This window comes from Heterocephalus glaber, unplaced genomic scaffold, assembly GCF_053883595.1.
Source record: "Heterocephalus glaber isolate CG9 unplaced genomic scaffold, H.glaber_assembly_v1.0 deba00001447, whole genome shotgun sequence".
Taxonomy (NCBI): Eukaryota; Metazoa; Chordata; class Mammalia; order Rodentia; family Bathyergidae; genus Heterocephalus; species Heterocephalus glaber.
Window position 1 is genome coordinate 8913098 of NW_028258299.1, and position 23776 is coordinate 8936873.

Here is a 23776-nt window from a genome sequence, read left to right on the forward strand (position 1 = left end):
TAATAGCAGAAAACTTAACATATAAGGGGAAATAATTGAATGTACAGAGAAGAGGTCATATAGAAACACAAATAGCCATGATCAGAAAAGAGGCCCTCGGAGACACATCATAGCCAAAATCCTGGAAGTCCAACATAACAATACAATCAAGTGGTCAGAGAAAAGCGACAAATCACTTCTAAGGTTAAACTTATTAAAATTACTGCAGACATTTCAACACACATTTTCAAGGCCAAGAAGACTTGTAGTGAAGTGTTACAAACTCTAGAAAAAAAAAACAACCAACTTTCAACCCAGGCTGATATATCCTGCAAAAAGTATCTTCCAAATTTGATGGAGAAATGTGGTATTTCCATGATAAGGACCACTGGAAGAATTCATGACCACCAATTCAGCACTCTGAAAAATTGTCAAGGGTATCCTCATAAGAGTAAAACCAACAATGCCAAAAAGTCTAATAGAATGAATGCTTACAGGGTGAGGGTTTAACAGTTAAGTAGGAGGGTGGGGGATTGCAACAGGAAAATAATGCAAGGACAAAATAAGTCAATACCTTTCAGTAACAACTTTTAATGTGAATGGTCTCAATTCCCCAATCAAAAGACAGAGATTGGCAGTATGTTTCAAGAAACAAAATCCAATGGTGTGCCATATAAAAGGAACACATTTCACCAAATAAACTCATAGGCTAAAAATCAAGATCTAGTCTATGGTTACTGGACCATTTCCCATTTGTGCAAAGCTGAACCAAAAAGATTTAAAAACTTTGAATCATCCAATGAGAGGCAATGAAATTGAAGCACTAACAAAATACCTACCAACTAAGAAAATTCCAGGTCTAAGTGAATGCATTGCTAAATTCTACAAAAACTTCAGAGAAGACACATCAGTACTGCTGAAGCTCTTTAATGAAATTGAAAGGGAAGGCATTTTCCCACTGTCATTCCTGGAACCTTAACATTACCTTCATTCCAAAACCAGACAAGGATTCAATCAACAAAAAGGACGACAGACTGTTCTCTTTCATGAATATAGATGCAAAAAGCCTTACCAAGATACTGGTAAATGGAATGCAATAAAAAATTATACATCTTGGGCTGGGGATTTAGCTCAGTGGTCTTGCTGCCTGCTGCACAAGTGCAAGGACCCGAGTTTGATCCCCGGTACCTAAAAAAAAAATTATACTTCATGACCAAGTAGGCTTTAGTGATATAAGGATGGTTCAACATACGCAAGAAAAAATGTAATACATCACATAAACAGAAGCAAAAATAAAAATCACACAATCATATCAATAGATGAAGAAAAAAGTCTGAAAAATCCAACATCTTTTCATGTTATAAACACTAAAGAAAATATGTATAGATGGACCTTATCTCAAACTAATAAATGCCATTTATGTAAAATCTACTGTTAACATCATATTAAGTAGGAAAAACATGAAAGCTTTCTTTCTAAAATCAAGAACAAAGAAGTTTTTCCACTATCACCAGTACTATTTAACATAGTATTCAAAACATTAGAAGAAGCATTTAGGCAAAAAAAAAAAAAAATGAAGGAATATGTATAGGAAAGGAAGAAGGAAAATTATCACTATTTGCAGATGACAGGATTTCCTACACAGAGACCAAAATTTTCAGGAAAAGACTTCTAAAACTAATAACCAAATTCAACAGTGTAACAGGATACAAAATTAACACAGAAAAATCAATAGCTTCCTCTACATCAATAATGAAGTCACTGAAAAAGTACTAGGATAAACAATATCATTCACAATAGCATCAAAAATAATTAAGTACTTTGGAATTAACCTAACTAAGGAAGTGAAACACCTCTACAATGAAAACTATAGTACTCTGAAAAAGTAAGTCAAAGTGGACATAAGAAAATGGATGTTCCTGGATAGGCAGAACCAATATAGTCAAAATCTCTGCATTTCCAAAATTGATAGATATAATGCCATCCCAATCAAAATACCAACAGCATTCTTCAAGGAAATGGGCGAAACAATGCTAAAATTCATATGGAAACAGAAGAGCTTAAGCAAATCTGATTCTGGGTAACAAGAGAAAAGTGGGAGGGCTCAAAATCCTGGACTTGAATTTATAATTCAAAGCTACCGTGATAAAAACAGCATGGTACTGGCACAAAAACATACATGAAAATCAACAGAACAGAACAGAGGATGGAGAAGCAACTCTAAGCACATTCAATCCTTTGGTCTTTCATGACACATCCAGTAATTACACTGGAGAGAAGGAAACCTCTTTAATAAATGGTGTCAGGAAAACTGACTAGCTAAAAGGAAAACATTGACCCTAGAACCATATCTGTCACCATGTTCTGAGCTAAAATAAAATAGATCCAGGAACTAAATGTCAAAACAGAAACACTGGAACCGCTGGAAGACAAAGTAGGTGAAATTCTTGAAATTGTGGGCAAGGATTTTCTGAACATAGCCCTGCTGAAGAGGAAATGGTACCACGAATCAACAAGTGGTACCATATCATATAACAAGGTCCTACGCAGTGAAAGAATCAACCAACACAGTGAAGAGACAACTTACAGAATGGAAAAAAAAATTTTTCCAGCTATTCCTCAGACACATTGTTAACATCTAGAATATATACAGAACTCAAAACGCTTAGATCCTTCTTAATAAAAGACTGAGGAAAAAGAAGACTTAATAAAAAATAGGCAAGTGGAATGAATAGAGACCTCAAAGAAAAACTATAATTGGCCAATAAATCCATGAAAAATGCCCAAGTTTGCTGGCCATCAGAGAAATACAAATAGAAACAACACTAAGATTTCATCTTACCCCTGAAAGAATGGTGATCATAAAAAAAAAATAATCAAGTAATAGCAAATGTTGTTGAAGCATAGGGAAAAAGAAACCCTTCCAAGGCCAGGGATGTAACTCAGTGGGACCTCGCCTGCCTGGCAAGCAGAACATCCGGAGTTCAATTCCCAGTACAAAAAAAAAAAAAAAAAAACCACAAAAAAACCCTTTCCACATTGTTGGTGGGAATATAAACTAGTATAACCATTATGGAACTAATATGGAGATATTTCAAAAAACTAAAACTACAAATTCCATTTGATCCAGCTATTCTCCTTCTATATATTTTCCCCAAAAGGGGTTAAAGACATCATATGATGTGATACATGCATACCGATGTTGGCAGCAGTACATTTCATAATAGCTAAATCTTGGAAGCAGCCTACATGTCCATAAACTGATATTTACCCACAGTGGAATACTACTTTGCCATCAAAAATCATAAACTTGATTCATTCGAAGGAAAATGAATGTACCTAAAGAATATAACATTAAGTGAAATAAGTCAAACATAAAGTTTAAATATTGCATCATTTTTCTTATATGAGAAACCCAAAATATACGTAGAGAGCAAAATCAAAGAGAAATAATAAGAAGTCTGGATGTAGATGCTTCTCAAATAGGAAGGAGATCAAGGGATGAAGGGAGGTGGGAGGGAGGTAAGAGATAGGGGATGAGAAAGGAATTAAAATGCCTTACACACATGTACCAAATCCCCACAAAGGAATAAAAACATTACACACAGGAAATATACTAATGAAAAACAAGAAATAAGAAAATCAAGATAACCATTTCCTTGTACCTGTAATTTTGCAGGTTAGGAATACAGTGGGAAAAAATGAGATACAAATGAGCCAGATGGGCTTTCTGCATGAGCTATATCACTTATTTGATGTATGACCCAGGACACATCATTGCTTAATATTTCAGTGCTTCAGTCTCCTGCTCTAAAGTGGACCTACTATTCACCCTTAAAGTGACATTATGAATTTGGTGAGATACAAAAGTCCTGTAGCAAATAAATATTTGTGTTGATGGCACAAAAAATAAGCTGGATTCTTCCATGCACACAAATGCTCCTAAATTCCTATTAGTCTGCCAGTTTAAACCTTTCATATTTCTTCAATAATTCTATGTGATTGCCTGTCATCTATCCCCCTTTCTTTGGGAGGTTCAATTTTTCAAAATTTTCTTAATGTTGACGGTCCCACAGCTGTACACATGGTAGATAAAGACTCCTCCTCTAAGAAGAAAATAAAGCTTGTCTAATTATTATGCCAGTAAGGTGCAGAAGAGGGAAAACGCAAACACATTCACATTCTACCCACTCCAGGAGGAGAAGTCCATCATCTGATGAGTGAAAGTTTAGGACACGGCTTCACTGACATCTACTACCCACAGGGTCACTGTGCTCAAGGCCATATATTCAGTTTGGCTTTTTACTGCTTCTTGCCTGTAATGTGGAAAATGTGTGACACAGGGCATAACAGCAGAGTAGCCCCATTCTAAAAACCTTTAGTTTTCAATCTAGGATCCAACTCAGCTTTACCTGTGTTCTGCAATGGGGGCTTAGAGAAGAGGCAGGGAACTAGGCTCAGTCCCAAGTAACAAGGAAATGGACTTCTGAAGCTCAACTGCTATTTCCCCTTTGTGTGCCACTCCTTCAGATGTGGGTAGGGGAAGAGAAATGCAGCGCTGGTAAACCTTTTGCAGCTTTCAATGATAACAAATAGCCAGTTGCAGCATGCATGCCATGGGTTCACCACCGCTGCAATAGGGGATGAAAAGGCAGCATATTTGGACATTCTCACGACCTTAAGCCAAATGTCATCAGACACTTATTTTTGTTTCTGATTGTCCTAGAATTCCTGGGTTAATGATAAGCTACACATATGAAATATTTCTTATATTTTTACTCCCTGTGGTGGAGTAAATAATGATCTACAGGGATGTCCTTTCCCCAGTGTTTTGTGTGTTAATTTATAGGCTAACAGGGACTTTGCAGATGTGATTAATTTAAGGATTTTGAAGTGGAAAAATTATCATGAATAATCCTTATAAGAGAGAGGCGCCAGATTGTCAGACTCAGGAGGAGGAGATGTACAGACAGAACTCCAGCTCAGAGAGGAGAGACGATGCTATACTCCTGGCACTGAAGATCGAGGAAGGGGGCACAAAACAAGGAATGCAGTAGGCCTCCAGAAGGTGGAGAGTCAAGGAAGTGGAGGCTTCAAACCTCCCAAGAAGCTGGCCTGGCCAACACCTTGAGTTTCCCAGAGGCAAAATTATCTTGGATTTCTGTCATCTCAAACTGTAAGAGAGCACTGTGCTATTTTAATCCACAGAGTTGCAGATGCTTGTCAGAGCTGCAATTTGAAACTAACATGCTGCTCTTTGTCCTTGAAAAACACAACATGGAAACCAACTTTGTTTTTCTCACCTGTGCCATTTCCTTGAGGTAAGCATCAATAAAGTCTCTTGGCTCATCGGGATTCCAGTCTCTCTTGTGATTTTCAATCACGTGAGAAACAAATGATTTCAGTTTGTCCCAGTCTCTGAAGAGAGTATTATGAGATCCAGGGAGGTATTCCACTATCCGTGGAAAGAATATGTACAGCTAATGGAGAGAAACAAAATGATCATGGAGAAAATACAGTGTTCCTTTTGCACTTTTCATGACATCTACTTCTCTTTCCATCTCTTTTATTTGCTCACACTTACACTGTGGTGTCTCTTGCACTCCTCTCTTTTCTATCATCTCTCTTACAGGAATCTCAACTCTCCATCCAACACATACTGAGCTTCACACTTCTTCTCACTGTCCCACATGTGCTTGCCACACTACTGCAAAGCACCGCCTTCCCCTACCTAGATGCTGACATTGTTTTAATGGTTTCCTGATTCCTCTCTTAACCTATTCCCAGCCTACTGCTCTATACAACTGCCAGAGAGATTCTTAAACACTTGGACCACATAGTTTTATTTCTTGTCTCTCAACTGTCCAATTGCTGTTCATTATACTTAAGATCAAGGCTATTCCTTGTGCCTATAAGCCCTACAGAACTGGCCCCTACATTTTGGCTACCTGCTTTCTATCTCTCCCTGCCATCTTTGACTGCACACTCCAGTTACAGAGGTGTCTGTGGTCTCATCAAGGATGTTCCTCATTAAGGCCTTTTGTAGTTGCTCTTCCCTCTGACTAGAAAGCTCTTTCTCTGAAATCTGTTTAACCTCAGCCCCTCAGTTCATGTAGGTGCTCCTGAAATGTCACCTTTCTGGAGTTTATACCTTAGAATCCATTAATTGCCTTTTCAGCCTTCATTCCCTCATCTTGATTTGTTTTCTTTCGTGTATATATCACTCTGTGTGTGCGCACATGTGTGCCTGTGTTTGCATGTGCACACACTCCCGAGCAGTTGCTTGTATATGGTGGTCTCAACTAGTATAATGCAATCTCCATTCAGATAAGACTTGGTATTATATACTGAAATAAACTGCTGGTAAATGGAACATACAATGAGAAGTGTGCAGAAGAACATAATGAAAATATGTGACTTCCAAATGAGACAGACATGGTTGTGACTATTCTGCTATTTTCTAATTATAATAGATTGGTAATAGGTATAATAACAGTAATGTACCTTTTGATCCTTTATTTAACTAGCTTCAAGTTAAGGGGTGCATCTCTGGGTGAGCTGCTAGGGTGACTCTGGGGACTGTATGACAGAAGGTACATACGGTACATAACACAGGAGTGGTAGACTATTGTCTTATTTGCTAGCAAATTCGGATAGCAACTTTACACACCTGTTGCTCTGTTTCATTTCTATGAGACTATTGTGAAAATTAGTAGAGATAAAGTAGGTGCCATTGCCTATCAAAATGTCTGGTATACATGACGACTCCAAGAAATGGTTATTAGACTTACCCTATGGCTCCTTTTATTTCCCTCCCAGGAATTTCTTTTTCCCTAGGCACACACTAAACCCTCCTGATATTCTAGTTCTATTAACAGGAGAAAAGGAAATGGCACTGCTGGACTGGGGATTTTCATGACTCAGAGTGACAACAAGGAACACAAAGCAACTTTGACAATAATTAAAATGGTTCACATTTCTTATGTCCTTTCAGTTTTCCAGGAGTCATCCTAATACAGCAGTCAGTTTTCTGTGATAGAATCATGAAGCTCCATGAAAAGACACTAGTCAGGAACAAGTACCAGCAGTTTTGAAATATTTGCCTTTCTTTATGTCTACACATATATGCAAGATGAGTGAGGCGTGTCCATGTGGACACTTGCACAGGAATGAGGATGGCACCTTGATTCATAACGTTCGATACCTGAAAACAATTCAAATGGCCAGCAGTGAAATATTGATTAAACACTGTGGAACATTCACACAATGAAATGTTAGTTTGTTTAAAAAAAAAAACCAATACAGATGAATATCAAAAAAACCCCCTGCAGAATATGAAACTGCACCTAAAAAATGCATCTGAGGGAGAAAAGAGAGAAATATGTAGGGTGGAATACAGACAGAGGAGACTTAAAAGCAAGGACAATATTGTTATTCTACTAAAAAGACAAACATAGATGCAGGTTATTTAAAATTCTGTAGTTTCTGTGAATGACAGAATTATTTTGTATATAGTAAACATTCACACCTGTAATCCCAGGCTGAGGAAGGAGGATCACTGAAAGTTCAAAGTCAGATGGGGCTACCTACCAAGCTATTGTCTTAAGAAAATAAAAAGAAAGAAAGAGAAAGAAAGAAAGAAAGAAAGAAAGAAAGAAAGAAAGAAAGAAAGAAAGAAAGAAAAAATTAAGTACTAGAGTTGGGTTGGAAAATGTAGCTTAGTGGTAAGTTGTTTGCCTACCGTGCCTGAGACCCTGGTTTCAATGACCAGTGCCAAAAGAAAAAGAAGACAAGGAAAGGAATAACTAAATCCAACAGATTGATTATAAGTAGTTTTTGTTAAATTCAATATTAAATCACTATACTTTTGGTTTAAGCAGTAAGAAAACCTAAAGGAAGAAACTACTTGAGTCTGACAGCAGCCCAATATTCCTGAGCAAGATGCAGGAGGAGAAGTGCTTACTTGGCACATAGGAGATGCTTCCAAATGGGTAACCTCATCCAGTAACCTCAGCAGCTCCTGAAACTCAGCATTCTGGTAGTCAAAGCGTTCCCCAAAGATGATAGAGCAAATTATATTGGAAACTGCATTGTTGATCTTGAAGTGAGGGTTGAAAGGCTGTCCTGGAGGTGGAGGAAGAGATGAGTCCATCAAAAATCCACTGGTCTGTCTCTATATTTTTACAGAAAGTCTGCTTTATATATGTAGGAGAGAACCATATTTGAAGCTCTACCCACAACATCTAAGATATGGTAAGGATCGTTCAGTGTTGTGATAAGTAAATTTATGATCAGTGTTTAAATTTGGTAACATGTTTAATGCATGTCTAACTGTGTCCTCCTTGAGGATAGTGTCATTAGAAGGTGTTCACTATTCTGTCTCAGGGCCTAGCACAATGATGGGCACAGGGATTGCATTTAGGCTCTTAAAAAGTATCTGATCAATGACTGGATGGGTCCCAATTTCCCACACCTAAACTATGAAATGCTCACCCTTCTCCTCTGCTATGACCTCAGCAAGGTGGTAGGCTTCTTCCTGGATGCGTTCCTCTAGGCTCTTCTTTCCTAAACCAAAGTTCCTTAGTGTGGTCAGGGTGAACCTTCTTTGTTCCTTCCATATTTGGCCATTGGACATGATCAGTCCTGGGGAAATGGAAGTCAACACGATGCTATTCTGATACCATTATGCAAATACCTGGCAACTGTATGGACATGTGCATCAGATACAAAGGAGGAGGGGCATTGATATACTCCAAATTTATTCATAGCCATACTCCCAGAGCAATGAACATAATTCTAACATTTGCTGGCTAGCATTTACTAACTGTTCCCACTTTAGTATTTTTATGTATTTTATCATTTGGTGCTCAGAGAAACAATACAAGGTACTTTTACATAACATCACTTCCTGTCCATTTTACTGATGATAAATTGAAGAAACTGGGAATAAAGGGTGAAGTGAACTTTGCAAGGTAAAACAGTTCACAACCAGATGCTCAAATTCTAGTCCACCTGTAGCCAAGCTCCATGCTTTGATTAGAAGTCATATAAGTTTAGATAAGTATTAGTGTTAAGCTAAAGATTAGTAATGCAGACATGGATAAGCCAAAGCCCACAGGTATAAGAATAAATAATAAATAAGTAATAATAAGGCTTTACAGGGGATGTCCTTCCTAAACTTGGTCTTAAAAAATGAGGAATGATTCGAGAAAGCAAAAAGGAATGAATATTCTGCACAGAAAGAGCAACACAGGCAAAGATGCAGAATGCCATCCTGTGTTCCATGAACCCTTGTTTCCTAACACAGGCAATGCCAAGCTCTTTTCCATGTTTTCAGTTCTAGACCATTCTTCAACTTTTTATGTTCCTGAGTCGGCCCTTTACCATAACATTGAAATGGCCCTCTTTGCTGTGAATCCAGTGGAATCTCCAACCTCATCTCATGTGGTCTTTCCTCAGCTCTACACACTTCTTTTTTGAATGACTCCTTTCAAGTAGTTGTCAAGAGAGCACACAAACAGATTTTTTCCTTCAATCTCTGTGAAGAACTTATCATTTTGTGTTTTGTTTTCTTCTATGAAATCTTGCAATGGTGGAGGCCTTCATGATTAGGCTCCCAGTCTCTTTTCTTCTCATCCCACATCCCATTTTTGGAAATCCTATCGATTCCCATATTTTTAAATAATAACTACTGCTGGTCACCATCTATTTCTTTCCCAGAACTCTGTACACATTACTATTGACTGCTTGATTTTGGCAACTAAAAGTCATGCAAACTTGGCCCATCCATGCTTAAATTCTTAACTTTATCCATACTACTTGCAACAAAAGCTAAACCTCACCAAATATTTTCTACTCTTCTGAAGTGTTCCTCTTTCTATCAGGTACCTGTGTGGGAAGCACCTCAATAGCTCATTGTCTCTACATTGAAGTCATTGTGTCTTATTCTGTTGATCTAATGATTGATTACCTGGAATCCATGTAATGTCACCATTACCATCCTTTACTAACACAGTGCCGTTTTTTCTCTCCTGCCTGGTCTAAACTGTCACTTTCTGTAAGCTAAAATCTACAAAAGTCTCTTACTATCTCAATTGCATTCTTGTCGCGCCATCCTAATGAGTCTTAATGATGTACTGTGTATGCTTTTTTTTTCTCCACTTAAAATCATTCAAGAGCTTATACTGTCCTTAGGATAAAAACTAATATACTTAACAAGAACTTGCACGAGGTATTCTTAGCCAGGTAGTTTCAACTCCATTTAATTATCTCCTTTACAATCCTGAGCTCGCATCATTGGACATCTTTTATTTCCTCAAGTATCCTGTCCTGACTCTAACGTCAGGGACTCTTCATATTATATTCTCCTTGACTGAGTGCTGTTTTTCACTTTATTTAATGAATTGTCTTTAGTCATATCAACTTTCTCTGAATTCCAGGATTACCTCAGAGTCTCCCAACAAATGTCTCATAGACTTGTTTTTGTTCTTGCAGCTATTGGATGCTGTGCTTCTCTCTTGACAGAATGACAGTTACACAGGACATGTATATGCACCATTCTTCTCAGTCTTCTCTCATTTATTCCTAGCACTGGGCTTCCCATGGCAGTAGATGCATGTAGAATTAATTCATAGACTATTTCAAAGAGGAGTTTTAAGCATCTGGAAAAGATCCTTTGATAATTTAATAGACTGAGGTTTTGATTTCAAATTTTAAATGTTTAAGTTTACTTAATGTTAATGCTAATTGTCCCTGCCATTCTGTTCTAATGTGGCTTGGAAGGTGTTAGATACACTGTGTGATAAGGGCTTAAAGCCAAAGCATAAAAACTAGAAGCAAGTAGAAGCAGCAGCAGAATGAAACAGAATCGCATCAGTTTTCCTAAGGGAAGAGGTTTAGAATACGGAACAGAAAGATAGAACGCATTGCCTCCTCCTCTGCTGTGAATACATGACACGGTCACTTTATTATCCAAGCATGCAGAGTGAGTCCTGTAGGATATGTGGATTGTCCCAGATCTCCATCAAGGTCAATGATTTGAAGTCCTCTGAGGAGGTGCTCTAATCAGGGAATGTAAGCACCCAGCTTCCTCTGATAGGTAAAATTTCATATTGTGGTTGGCTCGGGGGAGTTTACAAAAATTATAGACACAGAGGCACTTTTACCATACCATGCACATTTCAAACACACTTACCATGATCAAGAACTTACCCTTTTTACCAAATACACGTTTTCGAATAGAGGTCAAGGGACGATTCATATAATTCTGGTCCGTGTGGGTAAGGACTTCTTTGATTAAGGGCAGTCCAGTTACAAGCACTGAAGGTATGTCAGCAAAGTCTATACTAACAAGGTTACCGTATTTCTCCACATTCTGAAAAATAGTGAAATAGTCACAGTTGAATATACACATCGACATATGTCCACTGACAGAGGCTAAGTGTATCAAAAGAGCTTGTCTTGAAGGGACTCTGGGTTTGTGTGAGGAGCTGGCTGCCCCTTGGCCCTGAGGGACATGTTTCTGAACCATTTTCCATCTCACAATCAAGTCAAATTTAATACACTTCAGGATGGAAGTTCCATTAAAAATGTATTCTTATCTTCCACCACTGAATTGAATGAGCATCTACCCGAGAGGAGGCATCAGGATACAACTGTCATAAAATGAACAGTGTGTCTAACCTGACACATCCTAGAATCTAGTGATGACAGAGAATTCAGCACACCTGGCCTGCTGAAGAAGGATGAGACGTGTTTATTCGAAGTCTGGTGTAGCAAGGGCGGACTTCTTTGTGAAGCAACATAACTATTCAGCCTGAGAAGAAGGTCCCTTTCCCGTGACATGCCATGGGACAGCACGCATGGTCATAGCCACATTCCCAGGTGCCATGTCACCCATCTCTCCTGACTTCTCTCATTATCTTGTCAGTGTCCTGTGGATGTCCGTATTTCAGGAAAACAGTTGCAGCTGAAGTAATATGCACACAGTGACAAAACTATTCAGTGAGGCGATTTCCAGGCATTAGGTCAGACTGGGGGACAAAGACGTGAACTTGAGATGGAAAGCTTTAAGTTTTACCCCAGCACCCTGTGCTCACAGCAATGCAGAAGCTGAACTCAAACCTTGCACTGCTCTTTTCAGCTGGAGCCCTGTGTGAATCTACTGTCATCTCTACACAGTCTGTCCTGGCTTGCTATAAGGGCAGAGGCCAGGAGTACATTTCTTCGGAGAAATGCCAAGAAAAAATTTACTTCATCTTCATGAAAGCCTAGAACAATTTGTTTCAAAATTACGACAAGGATTCCTTGAATAATTTGGAATATTCAATACTGATATTTTGGGAACAACTCAAAATCTCACATTATTGTTAAATTATGGATAACTGGTGATATACAAAGTAGAATCTCAGCTTGTATGTGTGAGGGATCAGCACTCCAATTCCACTCACTGCAGTCAACTGTAGCATTCCATCTCCATGCATTATCTGCCCATGTAGTTTTATAGTTTGACAGATGGGCCAAAAATTTCTATGATGTTATCAACAATGCAAAAGTGCTGAGATCAAATGGCCTCTTGGATTCCCTAGCATTGAATCTAACAGCTCTCAAATTCACTCAAGTTTTTTGTTGTTCCTGGTGTTGATTTTTGTTTTTAGTTTTTCTTTTTCCGCCAATTCCTCCACATGGATTAAATGCCTCAGAGGGCATCTGAGAAAACTTCTTAAAGCAGGACATAATTTTTAAAGTACATGATTAAATAGATCATTAACAAAGTAGAAAGGATTAAAAATAATACAACTCAGAATATGAAAACAGGCTTATAAACAGGCATGAACATTAAAATAGAAAAATAATTGATAAGGTGTTATAAAAGGCAAACAAAAGTAACACAAAATGTTTCATAGTAGAAAGGAAAATTCTAAATGTAGCACCAAGTGTTTAAAAATAAAGTTCACTAAAATGAAGGATTAAATTGATGAGAAATGAGAGGTGAAGGGTTACTGAGACAAGAAATTGAACCAGGATGACAGAGGAGGAAACAGGAGAGAGATTTCACTCAGTCTAAGTTCTAAAACAAAAGGACCAGCTAAACAAAGAAGCGAAGAGAGAAAAAAGAGGAGTGCACTGTACCAATTCACATTTGCACATTTGCACTGAGGGATTGTTGCTCTGTATTTTCCCAATAAGTGAGTGTGTGTGTGTGCGTGCATGTGATCCTAATGAGCACACTATTTCTGCATATCTCCTAGGTTTAACATCTTCAATTTCTATGATTTATTTTTAAAAATCTACTTAATATGTTTCAAACCTATTTGTATGAGGTGTTCATGTTTTTCTTTTGGATTATAGAATTTTTAATAAAAAAACTATAATTTAACATTGGTTCTTTGCAAACGTGGAAAGATATTTACCAAAGTCCTACAGAAGTATTGGTGAGTGTGTGTGGTGGTGCTCAAGAAGAGATAATATTCTATATCCCTTGCTAAACTGTAAATTATATTTTAAAATGTTATCTAAATGTGTATTACTTGTATAGTTAAAATTATTTTTATACAGTAAAAGTCATTTCTATGTAAAGACAAAGAGGAAGCAAATAAAAATAAAGTTGTGTGTTTCTTAACTATTTTAGTTGTGAAATCCTTTAAAAATTGAGTCTACGTCATGGACCACAGAACCATGTGCACACAAACAGCGGTGCGCCAGTCTGTGTGGATCTCCTGTGGCCTATCCTCCTGGTAAGTAAAGTGATCTCAAATGTACTCTGTGTACAGAGGCTTCCCATGACGAAAAGTGCACACAGGGCAGAAGACAACATATGCCAGAATGCTGGTGTGAGGGGACATGAGGCTCTCACAAGAGATGTATTTCCACTGACAATATAAGAGAAAACTTTAAGGGAAATGGGACTTTGCCAGATCCTAAATGAAATCGGGATGCTAGCAAAAGACATGTCCAATGAAGGCAAAGGCACTGTAGACTGTGAGAACAGCATATGCAGATGCTAATGCAGGAAATCGAGGGTGTTTGGGAACAGAAGAGTCACTGTTTCCCTGGGGAAAAGCATTCCTTAAAGAGCACTGCCCATGTCTCAGGTTGAAGTCAGCACTGGGGGTGCCATAAATGCCTAACTTCCAGAGCTCACAATCTACTGGGTCATTACTATAAATTAACAAGTATTATTAATTTTCTGTGCCATACTTTATTTGATGGAGAGAAGGCAGGAAGCTTAGAAGAGGACCAATGGTCAGGGTGGATGTCTGGAAAAAGTCTCCGCTCATTAGGAAAGAGAGATGAGGATCAAGATTATCCGAGCAATATTGAGACTGAAGACCCTCATCATCAAAGGGAATATATTTATTTTGTTTGTTTTCCAATGAGAAGCCTGAAGATGTGTGGGTAGGAGAGGTGGTGTAAGGTGAGCAGAACTGATGGAATTTTGGAGTCCTAGGACAGGTCAGAATCCAGGTTCTGCCTCTTCCTTTCTGAATGATTTGGGAACAAATTATTTAACTTCTCTGTATTGTAGTTTACAATCAATAGAATGGAAGTTACTATTCCTTTCTATATTTCAGATAAGATTAATAAACATAATATTCATAAAACTGTTATTATTGATATTTTAGAGAATGCTCTTTACAAAGAAGGTTCTGGTAGTGATAGCAATAAAGGAATAAAGACGGAGAGAATAGTGTGGCCCGATAGAGCTCATGCAGAAAGCAGTCAGATAACTGATGCCTGGCATTCAACCAGCAACTGGGTTTTTTGCAGTACATTTTGATAAGGTTTTGAAGAAAGGAGCAGGGTGAAAAACACAGAAGTAAGCATCAACTATGTACTAGGCATCCTGGAAGTGACTTCATATTCAGTAACTTTTGTTATCTTTATAATGAGCCTATACAGCAGTGGTGGCGAACCATTTAGAGACCTAGTGGCCAAGCTCAACCCAAACCCACTTATTTATCTCAAAGTGACAACACTGCATTAAATCTGCATGTTCGGCTGCTGGGGTGATGCTGGCCTTGGCTTACGTGCTGCCAGAGAGTGTTCTGCATACCCAATGCAGCATGTGTACCCTAGGTTCAGTGCCACTGCTATACATTATTTCTTTCTAGGTTTTAGAAAAAGAAGCACAGAGAGGTAGCACACAGCTAGTGATTGAAGTTGGGGTTCTAACATACTCTGGAGTTCTCATTCTTCAGTGAAACTATAAATACATTTCCCTGTGTTCTTTGCAGTGATGGAGCTGCCTGCATACTAGCTGGCCATATGACTTCCTCATCAAAAACCCCATTTCCCAGTATCTTCTGGTGTGGACAAAAAGACCTGAGAAGTGGTTGTGTGTGCATCTTGGGACTCACAGCTTCAATCACAGCTGCTTTCTCACCACCACCTGAGATAGGAGACAGGGTGTGGCTTAGGCTGCCTGGGAAGAGAGGCTTGGTGGGATCCCAGGATCTACACAGCAGTGCCTCTCAAGAACCCATACCTCCAGGCTTCTCTTGGGTTCCCAGGAGATGTGGACAGCATAAAAGAGATGGGAAACCACAAGGAGCCCACTATCATGACTCTTCATGGTAGCCCACTCTGTCTCACAGACTCGAAAGGTGTACTTTTATTTTTGCTTTTCCCTTTTCCTCTTTTATTTAGCCAAAGTTTGCTCAGCAGAGCTGGTTTCTCAGGATTTTTAAAAATTTTTATTGAGTTTGTTGGTACATTTAGGTATACCTTATGATCACATTCATCATTGAGAATTTGTACATGATGTATCTTGATTCTTATTTTTCCCCATTCCCATGACCTCCCTTCAACACCTCCATCCCCCCATATACATAAGCTTTGTTTCCATTTTTTCCTTCTTACTTTCAATATTTTTATCCATCCAGTCTCGACCTGCATCTTTACATGACGTTCTCCTTGTGTCTTTGCATCATTTTCTTCCTAGCCTATCTGTCCTTGTACCCAAATTTCCCTTTTTATAAGGACAGAAGTCATATTAGTTTAGGGCCTACTCTGATGACTTATTTTAATTTTAATTTGATTGCCTTTGAAAAACTGTACTTCCAGTACTTTCTGAGGTATTGGGGGGTATGATTTAAGCATATTGTTTTACAGGGACACAATTCAACTAGTAATAGAAGATATCATAAATTACTAATATCCTCTCAAAAGAATTCACAGGAATCACCATGAAGAGAGAGGTTCCTGTTAGCCAAATTGAGACAATTTGAGAATCAACAGGATAGTACTTGGAGTGAGTTGAACTGTATCAAATATTTATTTATTTTTTCCCCATTAAGTTTTTTTTTTTTGTATTAAATTCTTTTATTGGTACATTGTAGGTATACAACACAATTCCATTTCTCATTGGGAACTGTACCTTTATATAATGCATCTTGGTTCTTATTTTTTCCCCATTCCTAGTCCTCCCTTCATGCCCTCCACCCTTCCCTATTTACAAAGACTTTATTTCCATTTTTTCCATTTCTCATCATTTTTCCTTTCCCTTCTTTCCTTTCCCCTGCGCCTCCCACTACCCTTACCCCTTTGGACCTTTTCTTCCTATTTTATATTATCGATTATTCATTCTAATCATTGGTACACTTTAGGTATACAATATAATGACATTCATCATTGGAAATTTGCACCTTTACATAGTCTCTCTTGGTTCTTATTTTTCACCCTTGCCCAGCCCTCCCTTCAACCCCTCCAGTCCTCCCTATTTACAAAGATTTTGTTCCTATTTTTCCATTTTCTCATATGAATCCCATTCCCTTCTATCCTTTCCCCTAGCCCTCCCACTTCCTTCCCCTTTGCCCCTTTTCTTCCTATTTCACATGACCTATTATACATTTAGTCCTTATGTACACTTTCAGTTTCTCACACCAGAGAAACTATTCGGTATTTACACATGTGTGTCCTATTTATTTCACTTCAGAGTATGGCCTCAGTGTGCATCCACTTAGCTATAAATGTCTCTAATTTCTCATTTTTTATGGCTGAGTAGTACTCCATTTTATAAAAAAACCCCACACTTTCTTTATCCAGTCTCCAGTTGATGGGCATTTGGGCTGTTTCCAAGTTTTAGCTATTACAAACTGCACTGCTATGAACATGGGGACACATATATCACTGTGGTATGATTCTTTTAATTCTTTGGGGAAGATCCCCAGCTGTGGAATAGCAGGGTCAAATGGGACTTCCAGTCCTAGTTCTTTGAGGTATCTCCATACTGATTTCCACAGTGCTTGCACCAGTCTACACTCCTACCCGCAGTGCAGCAGGGTTCCTCTCTCCCACAGCCCCACCAGCATTTGTTATTGGTTGATTTCATGACAGCAGCCATTCTTTCTGGAGTGAAGTGGAATCTCAGCCTTGTTTTCATTTGCATCTCTCGAATGACCAGTGATGTTGAACATTTACTCATGTATTTATTTGCTATTTCTACTTCTTTGTCTGAGAAATGTCTGTTCATTTCAGATGCCTATTTTTGGATTGGGTCTTTAAATTTGGGAGGTCTGATCTTTTTAAGTTCTTTATAGATTCGAGATAGTAGACCTTTGTCTGAGGAAGAGCAGGTGAAGATTTTTTCCCACATTGTGGGTTGTCTCTTCACACTGCTGGTGGTTTCTCTTGCTGTGGAGAAGCCTTTTAATAAGAAGAGATCCCACTTGTTGATTATTTGTGCTAGTTCACAGGCAACTGTGGCTTTGTTCATAAAATCTTTTCCTACACCAATGTCTTCAAGGGTTCTACCTAACCTCTTTTCCAACTGCTTCAGAGCTTCTATTTTAATATTTAGATCTTTAATCCATTTTGATTTTAGTTTAGTGCATGGTGAGAGATATAGGTCTAGTTTTAATCTTTGGCAAGTTGAAGCCCAATTTTTCCAGCACCATTTATTAAAGAGGCTATCTTTCCTCCAGTGAGGGTGTTTGGCTCCTTTGTTGAAGATGAGATGGCTGAGTGTGTCTGGCGATGTTTCTGTATCTTCTAATCTGTTCCACTGGTCCTCAAGTCTGTTTCTTTGCCAGAACCATGCTGTTTTTATCACAGTAGCTTTGTAGTATAGTTGTAGGTTGGGGATTGTGATACCCCCTGCCATGTCTCTGTTACTTAGAATTGCTTTTGCTATTCTGGGTCTCCTCTTGTTCCAAATGAATTTTTGGATTGTTTTCTCGAGGTCTATGAAGTATGCTGCTGGGATCTCAATTGGAATTGCATTAAATCTATATAGCAGCTTTGGAAGTATAGCCATTTTCACTATATTAATCCTTCCTGCCCAGGAGCAGAGGATGTCTGTCCGTTTTCTGATATCATCTTCAATCTCTCTTTTCAGAGTGCCTCTTCAGAGAAGCGGTCTTTGATTTCTTTCATTAGGATGATTCCTAGGTATTTCATTCCCCATTAAGTTTATTGGTACATTTTAGATATAAAATACAATTACATTCATCATTGGGATCTTGTACCATTACATGAGTCTCTTGGTTCTTATTTTTTTTTCCCCTTCCCCTGCTCTCCCTTCATCCCCTCCACCCTTCCCTATTTGCAAAGACCTTGTTTCCATTTTTTTCCTCTTCTCATATTTTTTCCTTTCCCTTTTTTCCCTTCCCCTACCCCTCCCAATTCCCCTGCTCTTTTAGACCTTTTCTTCCTGTTACACAATATCAGTTATACATTTTTTAAATTACAATATTAAGATCTAGGAGACATTACCACAGATTTTACAGAATATGAAAGGATATAGGAAGCATATAACAAAAATCTTTTTTGAAATAAATTTGACAACTTCTAAGAAGTAACTTGGAAGACAAACTAATGAAACTAACTCTGGAGGAAATATAAAATTTGAATAGCACCTATTAAAGAAAGTATATTCCTAGCTTGAAAACCTACCTATATGAAAACAGCAGGCTCATAACCATTTTAACTGATAAGTTATATCAAACAATTAAAGCAGAAAAAAGAAGAAACACTTCTCCCCTCATTTTAGGAAATCAACATTGTGCTAATCCTAAAACTGGATAAAGATAATAGAAGAAAAAAGTATCAACATAGATAGAAATTTGTTTAACAAAACAAACTGTTAGAAGTCAGATCTGGCAGGATGTAGAAGGTGGATTTTTTAATAGGAATGGCAGTGTTGGATCAGCATTGGAAGATCCACCCCCAAAAGTCATCATTTTAACAGAGGAAAGGAAAAAGCCATACGATCCTGTCACTAGTTGGAGGAGAAGTATTGGACTAAATTCTACAGCTGTTAATGGTAAAAGCTATCAGGAGACTAGAAGTAGAACAGAAACTTCTCAACAGATTAAAGACATGTACTCCATACTTCCAGCGAGAACACCTTATATGAATGGAGAAGATACAATGCTTTCTCCTTAAGGTGGGGAACAAGGGCAGATATGCTTACTCTTTATCTGTCCATTAAACTTTGAAACCTAGTCCCCACCAAAATAGTCTGGCAAAAAAATGACACAACTAGGATAGGATTGGCAAGCCAGAAGCAAAATCTTTATATGTAGATGAAATGATTATCTACAGAGAAAATACTAAGAAATCTCTAGGAGCCCCTAGAACTTGTACTTGAATTTAGCAGGATTAGAAAACACAAGGTATATATAAAAATTCAGGTCTGTGTATACTTGCTATAAATGAAGAATTGGATATTGAAATTTAAAAGTTATGTAGGAGTACAAAGGACCTAGAAAAGTTAAAAACAAAAACAAAAACAGTGTTGGAGGACGTTTAATACCTAATTGTAAGACTTCTTCTAAAGCTACAGTAATCAAGGCAGTGTTGGTGTAAGAAAAGACATATAGATCATTTGAATAAAACAGAGAATCTAGAAATAGAACCACACATATATGGTCCACTGAGTTTTGAAAGATTATTTAACATTAGCATTTTATAGAATATAAACTCAATTCAAGAGCCGAGGAAGAGATAGTGTTTTCAGCAAACAACACTAGAGCACCTGGTATCCGTATATAAAAAATTAACCTTAACCCTTTTTTTCCATACATGAAAATAACTTGAAGGGATCTATGAACCTAAATAAGAAAGCCTAAAATTATAAAACTTTAAGAAGAAATTATAAGGGAAAATATTTTTGAATTCAGGGTAGGCAGTAACTACCTAGGATACAAAAAACATGATGTATAAAAGAAAAAAATTGATAAGTGAGATTCCATCAAAATTTAGAACTTTAAATGACATCATTAAAATGAAAAGTAGTCCTTAAACAGACCATATTTACAATGCATATAACCTATGACCAGAATATATAAAGAATTCTTACAGCTCATTAAGAGACAACCCAATCAAAATGTAGACATAAGAAGATGATAAATAGCCAGTATAGCACAAGGAATGGTGTGCAACTCTAGAATCAGAAAAATACTAATCAGTACAATAATAAGATTGAATTATACACTCATTAGGGAGATGAAGTTAAAAGTTTTAAAAGCCTTGTCATGACTTTTTCTTTTTGTTGGATTCTCTCTCTTTGCGTTTAATTTGTCACGCCCAATGGATTCATTCTGCTGGGCTTCTTGAGGTTGTGATCCTCATTGTCTTTTCCTAGGGTATTGTCTAAAATTTTTTGGAGTGCCGGTTTGGTATTCATGAAGTTCCTGAGGTGCTCTTTATCATGAAAGTATCTTATTTCTCCATCAATTTTAAAAGACAGTACATCAATCTGGGTTGGAGGCTGTTTTCCTTTAGGGCTTGAAGTACATCACTCCAAGTTCTTCTTGCCTTGAGGGTTTGCACTGAGAAGTCTGCTGTGATTCTGATGGGCTTTCCTTTGTATGTGATTTGTTTCTTTTCTCTCACTGCTTGTAGAATTTTGTTCTTCTGTTGGATTTCTGGAATCCTAACTATTATATGCCTATGTGTAGATTTTTTTTGATTAAGGCTAGTTGGAGTCCTATAATGCCTCACTTATCTGTATGTCAAGTTCTTTTCCCCTCCTTGGGAAGTTTTCTGCCATCACTTCTGTGAACAGTTTTTTTATGTCATCTGCACTCCTCTTTCTTCATTGACTCCAATCAGTCTTATGTTATTCTTTGCATCGTCTAGCAGCTGCTGGATTGATTTCTCATGTTCCCTTACAATTTTAAAGCAATTTTTCTTTTCCTCCTCACTAATTGCAATCTTATCTTCTATATGTGAAATTCTATCCTCACAGTGGTTCATTCTGCTGTGCAGACTTTCCATGGAGTTTTGAATCTCTTGGAAATCTGTTTGTATCTGTTTTATGGATTCCATTTGTTTCCCATGTTGGGATTCCATCATGTTCCTCAGATCCTCTATTTTTTTATCTGTGTCCTCTCTAGATTTATTAATCATGTCTTGCACCATGAGCAAAATCTTTGCTGTTATCTGAGTAATTATTTCTGATTTCATTTTTCCCAGATCCTCTTTTGTTGCCAGTTCGGAGAGTCCAGGTGGTTGAGTATCAGATTATTCCATCTCGTTTCTGTTTGGGGTTGCTGTAGGTGATCTGGAAGTCTGTTTTTGAGGCTTGTTTATGTGTCTTCTCATTTCCACGGTGTGTGTGGGGGTGCTTCTGGTGCCCACGCGGCTCACCTTTTCTGCCCTAGGAGCTTGAGATGGCAGTGGGGGAGCTTTCTTCAGGGTGCTGCAACCGGCTGAGCTTCTCTGCCCTAGGAGCCTGGGATGGAGGCAGGGACCTTCCTTCCGGGTGCTCTGCCTGAAACCCCAGGTTGTTCGTCAAGACAAATGTTGCTTTCGAGATAGTGTTCCAAGAGAAACTGCAAAATGTACTGTTCCCATGAAAGCCGATCTGCTTCTGTCAGAGCTGGTTTCTCTCTTAATCCCATTTTTCACATAAGTGTTGTCAGTATTTTGTGTTTGTCTTGTTCAGTTCTTTGTGCAAGGCAAGGACCTACAGCACCTTTAATTGATGAGGCATTTCTAATGGGAACTACCGAGTAACATATCCATTTCCATTTCCTCTTTGCATGGGACACAACTCACAGGTGATGATGTTGGTGTAAGACAGAAGCAATAACACAGAAGGACCTGGAGCCTGGATGATGTTGTGGGACAAAGCCACCCTATCCTGCACTGCAAGCTTAAGTCTGAGCACTCTGTTAGTGAGAATTAACTTTCACTCCTGTTTACATCATTGTATTTAGGGGTTTCTTTGTTTGTTTTGTTTTTTGGTACTGGGGATCGAACTTGGACCTTGTGCTTGCTAAATCTCCACTGCACTAGATCTCTGGCCCTAGGGGTTTCTTTGTTACAAGGAGCTTGATGAACAAGGTACTTATTAATTTATACAACTTATATACCATGTATCTACCTTATTCTGATGAGATTCTTTTTGTTTTGTTCAAATAAACATTCTTAGCATCAGCCACATGGCTATGGTAGGAAATGTTTAGAAAGTGGGAGAGGGAGAGTAGTGAAGTTGCCCACCTGCCATACAAACTGCCTGGTTTCCTCCCCTTTCTCTCATCATGCTTTAGCACATGACTCTCACTCATTTAAAATTTCCTATTTTTTTTTCTCCATTTAGCAAATTGCCAAACATTCCTTTAAAATCCACTCAATTTCTAAAAGATTATCCCCAGGGTGGCCCATGGACAGTGATAACATCTCTTGCCACCCGCTTGGTTTCAGAGTTTCCACCACCCATGTTATCACACTCTGTCCTGTACTGTGCCTGACACTGTTAGCACTCAAGATATCTTTGAAGACACAAATCTGTGAATACTATCCTGTAACCATGCCACCCAAAGTTAATCATTCTCTAGTTACATCATCAAATGTCAGGTTGCATGTGGGGAAAAGGTTCACAAGTCATATAATGTTGAGTTCAAGGTTCTGTTTTCCAGTATCTACTGGAATCATCTGGGCCAATCACATTACTCTTTCTCCTTAGCAAGGTTCCTCCATGGTACAATGGAAATGCCACCAGCTGATACCTAATATATATGCTTACTGTGAAGACTGAATGGACATGAACCCAAAATCCTGATCTAAGAATTAACACACTGTTGGTGTTAGTGTTTCCCCACTACAAGAACGCTAATGTAGCAGGCGCAAGGTCCATAGTTAGATCCAAAAAGAAAAAAGAATGCTAATGTAATTGTAACCTAAGTATACCATTTATCTCAGATTTACAAACAGATACATAAAAATCAGGCTTATATATAATAATAAACTGTTTCATAAAAAAAATCAGTCGGGGATAAGATTCAAGACTCAGTTTCATCTCTCTCCTGCTTTGTGACATTAGGCACCCTCTCTAGTCACATCTGTCCTAGTAGCAAAACAAGGACCCAGATGGAACTGATCCACAGTGACTCCTGAAGGAATCTGCACCCAGGGGCATGGAAGGAGAATTGAAGGATGACTTTGGTGAGTGCCCTGCAGGGGAAGGGACTGAGGCCAGCACTCTGCAAGTGTGGCAGGGGGCTGTTCCTGGAGCAGGGTGAGGAGTTAGGAGGCCCTATCACTGTTTTGCATGCCTGGAATGGAGCCTCTGAGAAGGAAAGTTCCATATTTTTTAAAGGACAGGAAAACAAAAGAGGACAAAGAGCAGTTTCAGTTTCAGTATTTAACAAACTAAGACAGGATGAAATGGCCTAAGGGGACATAACACACTGAAGCAGGAAACATTTAGCTGTACTGCAGCCCGAGAAAGGACAAATGGCTGAGGCCAGCAAGGCAGAAGGAAGAAGAGGTGGGAAGCAGGGTTCCCCAGGTTCCCAGCTGCAGCCTCTGTGGCACCCCTTTGTCCCCTGTCCCTGAGGCCAGGATG

General features: G+C 38.4%; 1 protein-coding gene across 2 annotated transcripts in view; it reads right to left on the reverse strand.

Annotated features, from left to right (window-relative positions):
- The window catches only part of LOC101719021 (cytochrome P450 2J2-like), a 56852-nt gene that overhangs the window by 32583 nt on the left and 493 nt on the right, over nucleotides 1–23776 (reverse strand). For both annotated transcript variants that reach the window (XM_004869600.4, XM_087214658.1), the window contains exons 2-5: nucleotides 11191–11353; nucleotides 8473–8622; nucleotides 7943–8103; nucleotides 5283–5459 (exon numbers count right to left, since the gene is read on the reverse strand). In XM_004869600.4, the coding sequence (XP_004869657.2) occupies nucleotides 5283–5459; nucleotides 7943–8103; nucleotides 8473–8622; nucleotides 11191–11353 (651 nt within the window). The remainder of the gene's footprint in view (nucleotides 1–5282; nucleotides 5460–7942; nucleotides 8104–8472; nucleotides 8623–11190; nucleotides 11354–23776) is intronic.